Below are 17,053 nucleotides of genomic sequence, written 5' to 3'. Positions count from 1 at the left end.
CTGGCCCGCCTCAAGATTCGAATATGTCTCTCCCTCCTATTCTTGTGCAAGGTGTATAACATCATGGTCGATCGAGTTTAAGAGTCAGTTCGTTTTCAAGGAATGAAATGATCAGTTTGGTTTGCAATTAACTTTTGTTAGTAGTGTACGGAATGGAAGAAATGGATGTTGATTGAATAGTTGGTATAGAAGAGAATAGGATAGAAAATGGTATGGAGAGTACTATAAAGTATATATCATGGAATGGTATTGCGAGATAAATGGATTATCGTTATTAGAAGAATATTGTTATTAATATTAATATCGTGATCAAAAAATATTGGAAATATTAAAGAATACCGTCTATGGAATAATTATTAATCTCTATAGAATATAGAATATCAAAGAAAAATCACCATTATAAAATACTGTTACTATTATTATGTTAAAAAATATTGCCATTGGAAGAAAAATATACTTTGTGCTATAAAATATTGCCATTATAAAACTATAGTAAATAGTACTAAAATCAAAAAGTCAAAAAATATTGTCATATACTGTACTATGACTATAAAATATCAATACCAAAGAATCGCCACTATAAAATACTGTCACCAAAAAATATTATTATAAAAAAATATATACCACCAAAAAAATCGTCACTGTCACTCAAAAATATTGCAACTATGATAAAAATGTACTGTAACTATTGTCCAAAAATATTACCTATAAAAAAAACTACAGAATGTACTATAAAATGTCTGTAAGATACAACCAAACAACTATAAAATATTATCATCAAACGATATTGCTATTATAAAAAGCATATACTGTACCATGAAAATATAAAATATCAGTATTATAGAATACCAAAGAATCGCTACTATAAAATATCATAGAATACCACAAAAAAAAAATATAAAAAACTACATTAAAATGTACTAAAAAATATCAGGACGCAATCAAAGAATCGGTATAAAATATTATTTCCAAAAAATATTGTCTACAAAAAAGAAAAGAAACCATAGAATGTACCATAAAATATCAAATACCGTACAATACCAATATTAAATCTTCTGCTAGAGAGATCACGTCAAATATCTCAATCCCCCCCTCCCCTCCCTCTTATTCTCTCTCTCTCTCTATAAAAATATCCTCGCACATCATAATTTACATCATTCCACAAAAATACCAAGCTAAATATAGAACAATCTCCAACAATCATTCTCCCGTTTCCTAGCTGGTAACAGAGCTAAACAAAACGATAAATAGTTTCGACACGAGATGCACGTCTTCCGGGATGACGGAAGACGGAAGACGGGCGCTCATTCGTATCGTTGTCGTCGCGTTTTCGATCCTTCGATCATTTCTCTTTGGTTCATCCGATCTGTTCATCCGGGGAAATTTTCGAAATTCCGCGACCCTATTCCTCCTCCTCCTCCTCCTCCTCCTTCTTTCGCCCCTCACCTCCACCTCCACCTCCTCGTTTCTCCATTTCCGTTCTCGGTTTCGTAGAAAGTCTGGGATTACGACCTGAAGTGGGATAGACTCGGGGACTTAAGTCAGGGTTACACAAGGATCGCAGCTATTGTGCCATCACCCGGGCTCTTATTGTCTCGGGATAGACGAGTGGATCTGCATATGCTTAGCACGAGAGTTAGAGACTTCTCTCTTCCAGGCGATCTTCAGCGTTCCACGAATCATCTGGACCCTCGTCGAATTCAAATCCTGATACCGTGATACGTACCCATTGTCGGGAAACCCCGAGAGTATTGTCGGGAAACCGGCTCGATTGTATTCCACAGGGCATAGTATTTTCCAACTTCCGCTTCCGCGAGTGACGAGTAAAGGCGAGAGAGTTAAAAAAGAAAAAAAGTATGACAGCTTTAATCGATAATAGACTCGTCGACGAAAAAGAGAAATAAATAAGGCGGAGAGTAAGTCGTAGAATCATCGAAAAGGGAATAACTCTACCTGTTCTCTTCTTCTCTGTTCCAGGGAAAAATCTTCCGGTCCACTGCGTGGTCGAGACTATACACAACATCGTCGAGACACACGTGAGCAACTCACGTGAGAATTGGCGTAGGCCTCAGGTGGAGACCGACTCGTACGTCATCATTCCAGTGGCTATGCCTTTTCAGGTAAAAAAATAAACAAACAAACAAAACTTCAGGATCTTCCTTAACTTAGAGTGATAAAAATGATAATTCTATAATTCTATAATCACATCATCAGATAAAAAATAAACAAAATTTTCTTAGAATCTCTCTTAACTTAGAGCGATAAAAATAATTCTATAATTGCCACCAGGACAAACAAACAAAACTTCAGGATCTTCCTTAACTTAGAGTGATAAAAATAATTCTATAATTTTATAATCACTATCAGATAAAAAATAAACAAAATTTTCTTAGAATCTCTCTTAACTTAGAGTGGTAAAAATAATTCTACAATTGCCACCAGGATAAATAAATAAAACTGTGAAATTTCCTTAGAATCTTCTTTAACTTAGAGTGATAAAAATAATTCTATAATTCTAATCATACCACTAGGACAAACAAACAAAACTTTGAAACTTCCTTAGAATTTCCCTTAACTTAGAGTGCTAAAAATAATTCTATAATTCTATAATCACATCATCAGATAAAAAACAAACAAAACTTCCTTAAAACCTTGCGTAACTTAAAGTGATAAAAACAATTCTATAATTGCCATCAAAACAAACAAACAAAACTTTGAAATTTTGTTAGGATTTCCCTTAACTTAGAGTGATAAAAATAATTCTATAATTCTATAATCACATCCACCAGATAAAAAACAAACAAAACTTCTTTAGAATCTTGCTTAACTTAAAGTAATAAAAACAATTCTATAATTGCCACTAGGACAAAAACTTTGAAACTTCCTTAGAACTTTAACTTAGAGCGATAAAAATAATTCTACAATTGTCACCAGGACAAACAAACAAAGCTCTGAAACTTTCTTAGGATCTCCCTTAACTTAGAGTGATAAAAATAATTCTACAATTGCCACCAGAACAAATAAACAAAAACGAAACTTCTTTAGAATCTTCCTTAACTTAGAATGATAAAAATAATTCTATAATTCTATAATCACATCATCAGATAAAAAACAAACAAAACTTCCTTAAAACCTTGCGTAACTTAAAGTGATAAAAATAATTCTACAATTGCCACCAGAACAAACAAACAAAAACTTCCTTAGAATGTCCCTTAACCTAGAAATCCCTTAACCTGATAAAACTAGTTCTATAATCGCCACATAAAAAAACAAACGAATCAGACAAAACTTCCTTAGAATATCCCTTAGCTAGGAGTGATAAAAATAATTCTACAATTCTGTACAATCACGCCGCCAGGATCTGGTTGGAGAGGCTCTGGTGCGGCTTGGATACTCGAGCGACTTGATACCAAGCGCGAGGGGCAGTATCGTGATAAGGAATTGGAAACCTCTGCCGATGGAGAAGGTCGCGGACGGCCCGCTGTTGACGGTGGGCGACATATTGGCCGAGTTGACGTCGGTCGCAACGCTCAAGATCCAAGTGTACAGGTCGAGGCCACCGCCCCCGAGCCCCGCCGCGGAGGTCAGGAACAAATTGTTGAGACTGTTGCTGTTACACAGCCACGCGCTCCTCGTCTCGGCCGGTTGTCCCCTCGACGAGGTGAGCCGCTCTCGAATTATCTATAAAAGACATGGTGGCGCCATCTCTCTCGTAGATTTAAACGAAACGTCGAGAGGTCGTTCGGTTTGGATAAGAGGGAAAGGAAGGGAGGAATGTAAGACCGCTTAAAAAATGTATAAAATGTAAATCTAACCGGAGAGTGCTTGTCGTCGGGTCGGTTAATCTCATTAAGAAGTCCCTCCGACTTGTGTACCCTTCTTGGCTCCTTCTTCTTGGGAGAAATAGTGAAGTAGTAATCTCTGCCGGGGAGATTCTCTCTCTCTCTCTCTCGACTCCTCTCCTCCCCCCGGATCCGATCCGATCCGACGTTGATCCGCGTTTTAAATAAATGTTTTCCCGGCTTCCGAACCACCACTGTTTGCCAAATCCTCCTTTCACCCATCGAAAACACTTTCGGTTAATTAAACTCGGTTTCAACGCCGGTTTTATCAATCGTATCCTCGTTTTAAAAAAAGAGGGAAAAAAATGTATTTAAGGGAACGTTGGTTCATAGGAAAAATTGTTGATCGATTTAAAAAATAATTTTTAATTCATAATTCAGAATTCTTAATAATTAATTTAGTAAATTCTTTTTTAAAAGAAAATACTCTTAAACCCGATTGGTTCCGATTTTAATTTTTAATTTTTCTCGAAATTGGACAATTCAAATACAATTCCCTTCTCCTTATGGGAGAATTTATACGCAGAAAAAAATTCTTAATAAATTTCCACCTAAAATAAATAAAATGAAAACAGTCAACCAACACGTGATAGATACATTCATACGATGAGGAAAAAAGATTTCCGATCGATCTTGTTCTCTTGTTTCGAAAAAAAGAAAAAGAAAAGGAAAAGGAGATAATCCAAAGGTTTATTCGTTCCGTCTGGAAATTTGTAAGCACGTGAAAGTCTTGCACGATCTCCATCTAGTCGGTGCCCTTTTCGCCGGGAACGAAGATCTCATAGCATGTGATAGGATTACCCTTTACTCAACCAAATTCGCAGCCTTCATCAAAAGCCCCCTCGATATCGGAAGAAGGAGAAGGGGCTGTACGCCACCCCCTCTGGGCGGGCATTATCTAAGTGCACTCTCTTTGAAGATCCTGCTACACTCGCCCATCCTCGAACTTTAATGCCGCTCGCGGTGGTCTATGATTACCAATTTTCCCTGACAGACGTTTCCTACTCGAGTTTCGGCCCGTCGGCTAATGGCGGACTGCTGCGATCGCCGACACACTCTCTCTCTCTCTCTTTCTCCAAGAGCGAGACTTAATCCGATCGTTCATTCTCCTAATCGTGGAATCACGATGAAATTTCTGCGATTTTTCCCTTTTTTCGTATTATTTTCGTCGCTCGATAATTAAACTGTAGAGCATTGCGAGTAACCGAGCTTAAGGTGAAGTAAGATTCGTGTAATAGCTTTTTGTGTTACGTGGAATTGGCATTGGTAGCACTGTTTGATAATAATTAAACTTCATTTGAATGGTGAAAGTTTGTATAGTAGGAAAATTTATGGAATGCTGATTTGTCGAGTCTCCATGAATTTTTATAACTCGTTGTATTATTTCTTTTGTTTCTTCTCTGTAATAATTAAAGCTTTGTTTGAAATAAGTAAGTCTTGAAAGTTTAAATGTAGAAAAGTTTAGCACAGAATGCACATGATGTGAGAAGATAGGTTAGAAAAAGAAAAAAGAATAGCTCCAATCGACTGATTAATTTTTTTAATTCAAATGATGAGTAGAAACTATCTTTTGTGATATTTGATTATATTGATTCTATTGCTTAAACATTTTTCCTCACTAGATTATGGAAATTTATGCATGGTAAGAATATAAGATATGCAAACTACATGTAATGATATTTTAGGGATAAAATAGATTTTTAATTACTTTTAATTCCATTTCTGTAATCGTGTTCATAGAAAAATTTAAATTTCCAATCTATTTATCATTAGAAAAAGAAAAAAGAAAGAGAAAGCTGTATCTAACATATATTCCAGCAATGGAATTGATATATCAATCGTTTAATATCCTCATCTCGGTTTCCACACTGATAAATTAACTACACGACACCCTTATCAAGAAATAAAGAAATAATACTTAATAAAGGCTTATATATTGATGTATAAAAAAATTAACATGTGATTAATCATGATAATCACTATATATATGTAAAAGATAAATTTAATGAATCTACATATCGTAGAATCTCGCGAGAAACTCTTTCTCTACTTTTCCTGATGGTTTTTCCGTTTCGTCTCATTCTTCATTCCAACGTTTAGCCCATGTATTACGAAAAACGTCGTCAAAAATACGATAATTCCATTCGAGAATATTTGATCAGCTCTCAACATGCCGATTGATTTACTGCTACCCTGTGGATGATCAGCTGACGCGTCACATGGAAATAATAAATAGGCGTAAATCAGGCCTCGAATTACAGGCCTCGATGTGTCGTACAGATAAGCTGATTGGCCCGTTTTTATTAGCTGAACTTACGTTATTTTTGTTTCGTCATAAAATTTTGAGGAATATTGCGAATATTTTCAGGAATCATTTTCGATCGATACGAGAGATCAAAATTCCTTGTGATTCTCGTGTTTTCTTTTTGTTAAATAAATGGATAATTATTTTCTAAATTAAAAAGAAAAAAGAAAAATTTCATTTTATGAATCATTATAAATCATAATAATATTTTATAAAATCGATTAATTAATATCTAAAACAGCCCATCGAAATTTTCTTCCCCTTGTCATTTTAATAAATAAAAAAGATTCGTTCTTCCTTTCCCGCTGTAAAAAATAAAAAAAAAAAAAGAAACAAAATTTTCTCGGTTACCTGATAATTTTCCTCCTCTCCTTCGACGGTATTTACATATTTATCAACCGATTTCTGAAATCTGAAAGCCCTGTCAACCGTGCTCCTCGTCGTCGGCTTACTACCTGAGTGATTAAGTGCCGGGCTGTAAAATTCGTTGCGGATCAGAATTCTAGCTAAAAGGTGACAGCCCGTGTGTGGATAATAATAATTGTTTCTGCGCCGTATCTGGCGCTACCAAGGTGTCATGGATACGGGCACGGATTACCACGTTATTAAAGTGGCGTCGAGCACCTTGATCCTCGCGGGCGGAGATATTTGTTCTTACATAAATCATTGTCCAGATAACGAACGCGTTTGACAAACCTCGTACTACTTCCTACGAACCTAAAACTTTTCCATAATCTGCTCTCCTTAATTCCATAGCGATGCGTGGAATCATATCTCGTCAACGATGATATCTTGATATCGTAACGTATTATTACTCGATACACAGCGACACACAATAAGGGTGATGATTATTTGTACGCAACAATATCGAATAGAAAATCTGGAATATTGAAAATGATGAATAAAAATTTCTTTGAGAATATAAAATAGGGACAATGAGTTTGAGGTTATTTCTGTATTCGCCACTTACGTTTCACTTACATTTTTATACTCCCGAATCTAACTCTTAAAAAGAGTTCTCTACGTATCTAAAAAGAGGATAAACAGAAGAAATAATCCTAAGCTAAATTATATTTAATGTAGATAAGAGCTGGGTTATAATACGATACACCGGTACGGAAAATTAACCATTAGACAAAACGCAACTAAAAGCAAAGCACCTTGAAAATCCAAATTCCAAATTATCAAAACTCTCTAAAGATCAAAAATTCAAAGTTCTTCTCCTTTCTTCATCCAAAGTTCAATTCATCGTTTTGATTCGCAGATGACACTATTATCTCTATGTAGAGGTGGAAATGATTTATCGGAAGAAACTAAACGAAACTTCGAGTCATGGTTGCAACAGCAACAATTGGGTCTAGGTTTAAACCCAATGGTGCCAACTTCGAATCATCACCACACGCAGAGCCCTCAGCCGGATGGTGGCGGTACCATAGGATCTGCGGGTGGCACCATCGGTCCTCCTCATCCTGCTCTTCTTCAGTACTCGCATAAAACAAGGATGAGAACGAGTTTCGATCCTGAACTGGAGCTACCGCGTCTTCAGCGATGGTTCGGTGAGAATCAACACCCGTCGCGTCAACAGATTCAACACTACGTCTCGGAATTGAATGCCTTAGAATCTCGGCGAGGCAGGAAGCCGTTGGACGTAAATAACGTAGTCTACTGGTTCAAGAATGCAAGAGCCGCCCAGAAAAGGGCTGAGAACAGAGGTGTTAATGGTTACAGTCCTCCTGGGCTCAGTCCGAGAGGCGCCAGTATTGTCAGCGAAGATTGCACCGACGAGGAAGAGGATTCGAGGAATCAGGTGCGTGTTCGATTTATTAAAAAATATCGTTACGAGTATTGTTTCCCGTCAATTTAAAATCTAGTTACGAAATATCCTAGTCGGTAACATTTATAGCGCGACAATTTAAAATTCGAAACTAGAACAATTATAATTTGTTATTCTATCGTGAAAATAAATTGTTATAATTAATTGTATTACAACGAATTAGAGCGTTTTCTATAAATTCCAATAGAACACAAGCTGCCATTGACGTTAAAAATTTAAATATCGATAATTTTGATATCGACAAAAATCAATTATAAATATTAATCGTAACGTTATTTTTCAATGGACAAATTATATTGAATCAGTTCGAAAAATCGACACGATCAAGCATTGAAAACTGTCACTAATCAAATTATCTTTCACGTAATCGTATTATATCGTGCACAATTATTTTTTAGTCGACGTCACCGTCTCCCTGTCCACCTGGAAGCCCACCGGTCGGCCCATTGTCGCTCACGACCAGACCAGAGGATCAACAACCTCCACCTTCGACACCATCCTCGGTAAAACAAGAGGATGCAAGGGTATCGTCTGGTTCTGAGGACGACGAGACGAGGCCGACCGGTCCTCTGCCGCCTGGATTTTCTCTGGTGCCCAGTTCTATGTTCGGCCATGGGATAATGTACATGTCACCTTATCTGCCGCCTCGTGGACCAGCTGGTTGTTCGACCAGCATGTTGGACGAAAGGAGGAAAAGGAACCGGACGTTCATCGATCCCGTGACGGAAGTGCCCAGACTCGAAGCTTGGTTCACTCACAATACTCATCCCAGCCACGCGGTAAGTTGTACGTGCGACGTTGTTTTAATTATCGACACGTTAATTTGTCGTGTTTAATATTGATCCAGTAACCTCGAATGCTTGAAAACAACGATGTGATAATTTCGATGTTTAAATTTTTGAAACCACTCGTATAAATATAATTTATTTGTATAATTTTTAGCATAGATCGTAACATTTCGTGCAAGATGCCAAAATTAGGTTAGGTTGAATTCGTAATCGAACAAAAGAGATTCGAGTAATTTTAATGTAAATAAACGATTATATACATTCAAGTATCTCAATAGAAATTTATTAATTCCGGATAAAGGTATTTGATTCTTTTAATAATTGCAATAAAATAAACGTAAAGTTCTTTTGATAGATTTACTAATTTTAGTGTTACGATCGAAATGTAATTTTTTTGTGTAACAACTTTTAGCATAAATCGTAACAATCTCCTGCAAGACGTCAAAATTAGGTTAGGTTGAATTCGAACAAAAGAGATTCAAGCAATTTTAATGTAAATAAATGATTATATACATTCAAGTATCTCAATAGAAATTTATTAATTCTGGATAAAAGTATTTGATTCTTTTAATAATTGCAATAAAGTTCTTTTGATATATTTATTAATTTTGGTGTTACGATCGAAATGTAATTTTTTTGTGTAACAACTTTTAGCATAAATCGTAACAATCTTGTGCAAGATGTCAAAATTAGGTTAGGTTGAATTCGAACAAAAGAGATTCGAGCAATTTTAATATAAATAAATGATTATATATAAAGGAATTTGATTCTTTTAATAATTGCAATGAAATAAAGTTGTTTTGATAGATTTATTAATTTTGCTGTTACGATCGAAGTGTAATTTTTTTATATAACAATATTTCGTAACAATCTCGTCAAAATCAGGTTAGATTGAGGTCATAACCGAAGAAAAGTGATAATTATCAGAAATTCAAATAATTTTATTATTTTATTTCCTTCATCTATCGATATAATTTTATAATATCCGATTCTGATTCGCAGTTGATTCTGAAATACACGGAGGAGTTGAACAGGATGCCGTATCGGCAAAAATTTCCCCGACTGGAGCCGAAGAACGTGCAATTTTGGTTCAAGAATCGGCGGGCCAAGTGCAAACGTTTGAAAATGGCGTTGTTCGAGGGTGAATCGCCCCAACCGCACCCGTATCACGCGGACTAGCTCTCGTCTCTTCGTATAACATAAAATGTAGAAACAACCGAGACGTCGCGAGGTGGAATCATTATAATACCAGGGGATAAAGGAGGCGGAATAAGAAGGAAAGAAAAAGATAAATAAATAAACAGAAACCATCGTTAATCAAAACCTGTTATTTCTTTAATATCGTTGACTCGCGACCATATTCGCCACGGTCGCAATTTTGTTGTAATTAATTCGCGTAATAATTAATATAATATGGACCTTAATAAGTGTACATATGAGAATATTGTCGAATAAAAAGTATACGTCACGATTCACAGCATGGTCATTATCCTTCTTGAATATATCATTACACGTTTGTCTGTACACGTTCCCTTTCTTTGTAACATTTTCTCTCCCCCTTTCTCCATTTGTTACCGTTTCAACGAACGATATAATAAAGAAAGTTTCCAAGTAAATAACTCGTGTGTCGTTATTCCCATTCAATATCTATTTTTTTGTTCGTACAAAGTTTATTTTCAGCGAATAACATTATTCTCCCTAAATAACCAAAAAAATTACAGACCAGAAGATTACCTTCTTTGTATTAAAAAATATTAAAAAAAATATATTCTACAATTCCAGCAAGGATTTGCACATTAATCGAATCGCCATCGTTATTATAAAATTCAATTCTCCTTTCAAGACCCCACCAGTCAAACCCAACCCTCCAAATAATCCTTCCAAAATTGAATAATTTCATTTTTCACCGGGAAAGAATACGGAAATATTTCAAATATCGCGCACAATAAATTTCGACGATACGGCTCGCAAGAACGAAGGAGGAGCCCATCTATGAGGGCACGTCGACAGGGAGATCAGGCCGTGGAGGCCGAAGTCAGGACGGATTTAATGAGGATAGGCGGATTTGTCCAATTAAAATGTCTTGTAAAGATCCACCTAGGTCGATCCACCTCGTTCATTCGCAAAACATCGAAATTCGACATCGCCGCAGCAACCTCTTCTTATCCGCTATATATACACTCGACCTGCTGTTATCCCTTTCGTTATCGAGACTCGTCTTTCGAGAATCTCGTTGAGAGACGTTGTTAAGGGAATTCCCTCTCCGAAAAATTCAACTTTTCCTTTCCTATATATAATGGATCAATATATATATATTCCTCTTCGAAGAAAAATAAAGAATTTTCGAACTTCGTGAATTCGGAAATTTAAAAATTCGGGAGCTTAAAAGCTTAAATGGAGGACTGAAACAAAACTTGGGAAGATTGGATCGAGGAAGGACGAAAAATAATCGGACTGTTCAAACGGATAAGAGATTGGGGGAGGGGGGGAGGGGGGCGTAAGAGGGCGGTGAGGGCCGATTCCTTATGAAAATCTTAAAAGTCAGCAGCCCCGAGGATCATCTCTCTATCTGATCTCAATTTGTCAGCCGGCACGGGAATAATTTAGGCCACACCCTCGATAGTAAATCGTTAGAGGGAACGTCAGCTCCTCCGGGGCTCTCTTTCTTCTCTTAATCTTTCGGATCCCTGGGACGGGATTAAACATCGTGAAATGTCGATATTGTAAATTCGTGAAAAGTGAAAATGTTATATCATTTATTGCATGAGAGTGGTTTCATGGATGAATATCGTTGTTGATTATCGTTATAGAAGAAGAGAAATTTAAAGAATTCGTATAGGATTCAATATTTCTGACAACGAAGAAGTATTTTCTTCGTGATTATTATATAGATATAAATCTTCTCTGATATAATATTGAAAAGTTACGGAGATACGTTAGATTGGAGGGAAATTCACGTTTCTTGTTGAAAAATTTTTAAAGTGTTTTAATTATGTACAATTTTTATAATTGTTATAGATACAAATTCTTTTTTATTTGTATATAACAATATAATCATGAAAAATCAGGATGGACAATCTCACAAATTCGCATGTTCTTTCATGGAAAAATTTCGAAGTCACGTGATAATATAAAATTACTTGTATATTACATATATATATATAATATAAAAATCGAAACAAGTTCTTCTTAATATGCTATAAATATACAAAACATTAGAAAAATTTAATAATATCCACCAAAATTAGCATCGATACGAATCCACCCTAATATACCACAAATGTACAAAGATACCTTAGATTCCTCCATAATTATTATCGATACAAATCTTCTCTAGTGTATCAGAAAAATACAAAGATACCTCAGACTCGATACAAATTCACGTTTCCAATATCCTTCAATATATGGAGATCTTTAAATTCTACGACCTCACAAATTCGTATAATAGAAAAATTTCAAAAAATATACATTAATACCTTCCAACAAATTTAATATCCATCACAATTACCATCGATACAAATCCTTTCAATATACCAATATCCTTCAATAAATATATCACAAAGATATGGAGATATCCTTAAACTCTACAACTTCAAATAATAGAAAAATTTCAAAAAATCATATAATATATATAAATAAACTTCCAACAAATTTAAATAATATCCATCACAATTACCATCGATACAAATCCTTTCAATATATCACAAAAATATATCACAAAGATACTTTATACTCCATGCAAATTCACGTTTCCAATATCCTTCAATAAATATATCACAAAGATGTGGAGATATCCTTAAACTCTACAACCTCAAATAATAGAAAAATTTCAAAAAATCACATAATATACATAAATACCTTTCAACAAATTTATTATCCATCACAATTACCATCGATACAAATCCTTTCAATATATCACAAAAATATATCACAAAGATACTTTATACTCGATGCAAATTCACGTTTTCTTCAATAAATATACCACAAAAATTTTTCTAATACTATAAGCATTATTATAGTTTAATAAAAAACATTAAATTGCAAATTTAAAGATTAATTTAGAAATTATAATAATTGATGAAAGAATTAGATAAAATTAAATGTTAAAAATAATGAAATATTTATTCTTAATGCAAATATTCTATGTTTGTAGTCTTTTTATATTTTATTTTATATTAAATATATTTTCTAGGATGATTAAGTAATTTCAAATTATTATTATTATTCTTGAAAATGAAATGAAAAATAAGATTCAATTGAAAGTTTTTATTGAAACTATTATATTAATTAAATTCCATTTAATAACGAAAGTTAATAAAATTGGTAATATTGAATAATTAATTATTAGAATTAAAAATGTATAAAATTAGTATTCATTAGTAAAAGTATAATTAAAATTATTAGATTTATCTAGAAATCTAATTAATATGTAATAATTGATTGTATATAAAATAATAAAAATAATAAATGCTGTTTTATTTATAATACTTTAAATACTGTTGAACATGCAAGTAATTTTTTTAATGAATAAAATTTATTAGTGTAAAACACAATAAATATCCTTAGATTCGACGACCTCACAAATTCGTATAATAGAAAAATTTCAAAATCACGTACTGTACATAAATATATATATAATATATATATAAATATAATCACAATTACTATCGATACAAAAATACAAAGATACCTCAGACTCGATGCAAATTCACTTATTTCCAATATTCTCCAATAAATATATCGCAAAGAAATATCCTTACGACCGCGCAAAATTTCAAAATCGTTGTATTGTATATAAATACCCTCCAAATTTAGTAATATCACAATTACTATCAATAAAAATCCTATCAATCACAATTCAAAATACCACAAAAATACAGAGATATCCTTAGATTCGACCTCACAAATTCGTGTAATGGAAGAAAATTCAAAATCAACGAGGAAAAAAAAATTAATTTCAGGATGTATTCCGCAATGGATGGATAGATAATATGACACAGAGATAGGCTGGACGTTCTCACGAATATAATGGAAGAAAATTCAAAATCAACGAGGAAAAAGAAATTAATTTCAGCATGCACTCGAGGATGTATCCCGCAATAGTTTCGATTACAAATCGTGTACAAATCCATCGATTGGTCCCGTGGGATAGGGCACGAGTATTAGGGCACACTTTTACCGGTTGATCGCATCCAACGATCTAGCCATCACGGCCAACATTATCTACGACGAAACGTCCGGCAGCTGCATGGAAACAGAATAGTTAGGCATATCCTAACCGCGGCTGATAGGAGAGCTCTCCCATTTTCTCCATCTCCCCCCACCCCCCGTTCTTGTTCTCCGTTATTATTCAGGAACTTTGCTGACAGCTCCCCGGATAGGAAGATAAGAACGTCCTCTGAATGCCGAAGCGCGCACAATGCTCCTTTAGGAACGGCGCGTACCCACGTCTCGCGCTTCTACTTTTCTACTAGGAAGGCACACAATCGCGGCCGAGAGTCGTACAGTTCAACCGAATAACTCGAACCCTCTCCAAATCCTGCATTTTTCCTCTCCCCGCCTTTGATACTTAATGCCCGGTGTTTCGACTTGGAGAATTGTCGTAAATAATACGAAATTATCGACAGCGAAATTTCAATTGGGATCGTTCGAGTTAAATCAAATTCCAACTTCACTGAATCGTCGCAGTAAGAGACAGTAAGAAAGAGAATAGCGAAATTTCAATCAAATTCCAAATTCCCTTCTCCCTTTATTTCAAAGTGAAATAAACCATTCCCGCAAACAATCGTCAATTCGACTATAATATTTTTTATCGCTTGCATGTTAAAAAAAAGAAATGACAAAATTCAGTTGTGCAGAAATCGTGCAAAAATTTAAATAAATTAAATTTGTTCGTAATTCCTTTTCTTTATCCTGAATCATAACGATAGCAAAAAAAAAAAAAAAATCGTCGCGAAAGAATAATGTATATTAATTCGCCGTTCTCTCCTTCCCCTCCTCCCCCCCTCCGTCTCCCGTTTTACGCGGCAAAGAAAACAAGGCCGGTAACTGGCTGGGAGCCGCGTCCGTTTAAGACGAAGTCACAGAACGCTTAAAGGGAGAATTCGAGAGTTGGCAAATTAGCCGCAGGATTGGCCTTATAATCCTCGGAGGAGGATCCCAGCTATTCTCTTTGACTCTCCTCCCCCCCTTTCCTTCCCTCCATCCCGTCCTTTTTCCCGATCCGCGGACCAAGCCGTACAAACCTCTCCCCCCTCTCCTTCTCTTTTCTTATTCTTTAATCCCCTCCCCCTCCTCTCCTTCGACCTCATCAACTATAAGGCCATGGTAAAAATTATACGGGGCTGGAGGGAGAGGGAGGAAGAGAGATAAGGAGGAAGAGAGACGCGATTGAAAGTAATGAGGCCGAAGGAAGGGGGATGAGAGGGGAGGGATCGCCGGTTAAATCCTGCCGGGGCAGGGGATAAATTAATCCCGTTAATTTATCGCCACCTTCATACCGCTCTTGACCACTTCTTCGAGGGAGGAACACGATCTTTCGGGAGGAAAATGTTTATCTCGGGAAGAATCTCTAATTCGATCGATTATTTGGCCACGAATTTGGGCGTGGAAGAAGCGATGGAAGCGATAAAGGATAATTGTTGTTGAGAGGAAGGATAGTTAATATTTATTAACCATCAGCCAATCCAAAGAATACGAATGGATCGTCCCGCTACGATCGTTTCACTCGGTTAAGGATATTCGTTCCTGTTCCGTTTTCCATATTGAAAAAAAAAAGAAAGAAAAAATAACAAAGAAAAGGAGAAAGAAAGGAGGAAAGTCACGAGACACGTTACATCGCCCGTTAACGAAACCCCCTCCTCCCCTCCACTTCTTAATTGATCTATAGTCGAATATTACACGATTGGGCAGAGGCATTTAAGCCTCTCCAAAAGTGGCCGCTTAGTCGGTCGTTGGCCGAGATCTATCGTAGAAAGATAGAGCCACGAGAGGCATGGTAGGAGAAAGAGAGAGAGAGAGAGAGAGAAAGAAGGAGAGAGGATCATACCACTTAGCCGAGCATTCGGTGGTGAAGGAGGAGAAGGAGGAGGAGCTCTTTTCGCGATCGTAAATAAAAGAAATCCTTGTAATGGCTTTCGCCGAAGATCTCCCCTCTCCCCCTCCCTCGATATTTCCTCCTCCTCCCCTCCCCCTAGCACGGGCTATTAAGCTTCGAAAGGCGAAGCCTGGCCTGCGCGCACGCACACACGCGCGCGCACGTACACGCACACTCGTAACGAGGCGTGTAACTGCGCGTAGGCGCTGGAGTCCGGTCGGTTAATTCCTTTAACCCTTATAGACTTGGAGAAAATTTAGGGAGCCGCGTATAAACTGGAGGGAGGGGGAGGTGTCGGGCGGGAAAGCACGGGAGGGGGAGGGGAACGTAAGGAATACCAGGTGCTCGTGGGATCTTGGAGGCATCTTACGCCCGGACGATACATAATTTATGTCGCGCTCCGGTGGGCTTAAGACAGTATTAAGATCGACCGAACACCAACTATATACCCCTTGCACCTACCCCCCCACCCTGCCTCTCCGCCCATCGCGTTATCTTTATGTCTCTTTTCGCGTGCGCGAGGTAAAGCAAGCGGGAAAGGAATCGAAGTGAAATTGAAGGAAGGCGGTTGATTGAGGTTAAGGATCACGTTCGGTTTCAAATAAGAATTTTGAAGGTAATTTTTTTTTTTAAAGATAGAGACTTTTTGAAAAAGTCTCACCGTATATTAAAATATATCAAATATGTTCTTCTTGTGAGTTTGGAACGTTTCTCAATAATTGGAACGTCATCTCAATAATTTTTTGCCAAAAGTGAAGGGAATGTGAAGGATGAATGTGAATGTCATTTTCAATATAGTTCAAAAATTGTTTTCTTCGTATTTTGAAAATTATTCTTCTTGTGAAGAAGCTTTCGAATGGAATATTTTCAATTAAATAATTTTTTGCCAAAGATAAAAGGAAATATGGAGGAAATAATTTTGAAAGAATCTCGCCAAAGTCTATTTCTTCTAAAAAAAATTCTAAAATAAAAGAGAAAACTTTTCATCATCGAGTCTAATCTAGTCTAACAATTTCTTTTTCCAAAAATAAAAATTTCGTGCTCTCCTTTCGATTTGAAATATTTTCAGTAACTTTCTGCAAAGGAGTTTAAAAGCAAATTTGTGGAAAGAAATCCTTGAATAACACGGTGGCTATTCTCAATATGATTAAAAAATGTATTCTCAAAAAAGCTTTTGACGATGAAAAA

General features: G+C 35.9%; 1 protein-coding gene and 1 long non-coding RNA gene across 6 annotated transcripts in view; one reads left to right on the top strand and one right to left on the bottom strand.

Annotated features, from left to right (window-relative positions):
- LOC108001512 (homeobox protein dve-1) overlaps positions 1–10,240 on the top strand; it is a 45,525-nt gene extending 35,285 nt beyond the window's left edge. The window contains exons 3-8 of one of the 2 annotated variants that reach the window (XM_017062542.3): positions 1,978–2,120; positions 3,359–3,661; positions 7,412–7,703; positions 7,767–7,954; positions 8,380–8,760; positions 9,772–10,240. In XM_017062542.3, coding sequence (XP_016918031.2) covers positions 1,978–2,120; positions 3,359–3,661; positions 7,412–7,703; positions 7,767–7,954; positions 8,380–8,760; positions 9,772–9,948 — 1,484 coding nt within the window. In that variant the 3' untranslated portion in view covers positions 9,949–10,240. Of the gene's footprint in view, positions 1–1,977; positions 2,121–3,358; positions 3,662–7,411; positions 7,955–8,379; positions 8,761–9,771 lie in introns of both variants that reach the window. The other variant, XM_017062541.3, reaches the window with a different exon arrangement.
- Positions 4,216–7,416, bottom strand: LOC108001513 (uncharacterized). 4 transcript variants are annotated; one of them, XR_009831440.1, is made up of 3 exons: positions 6,499–7,416; positions 5,551–6,294; positions 4,216–5,242 (listed from the first exon to the last, which is right to left on the bottom strand). It is a non-coding gene; the product is annotated as an uncharacterized LOC108001513 (long non-coding RNA). The 4 variants fall into 4 exon arrangements; XR_001766724.3 differs by having other exon boundaries at positions 4,216–5,734; positions 5,823–6,294; XR_001766725.3 differs by lacking the exon at positions 4,216–5,242 and having other exon boundaries at positions 5,765–6,294; positions 6,499–6,622; positions 6,865–7,416.
- Positions 10,241–17,053: the final 6,813 nt, after the last annotated feature.

This window comes from Apis cerana, linkage group LG10, assembly GCF_029169275.1.
Source record: "Apis cerana isolate GH-2021 linkage group LG10, AcerK_1.0, whole genome shotgun sequence".
Classification (NCBI taxonomy): domain Eukaryota; kingdom Metazoa; phylum Arthropoda; class Insecta; order Hymenoptera; family Apidae; genus Apis; species Apis cerana.
This window is presented reverse-complemented; position numbering and strand designations above follow the sequence as displayed.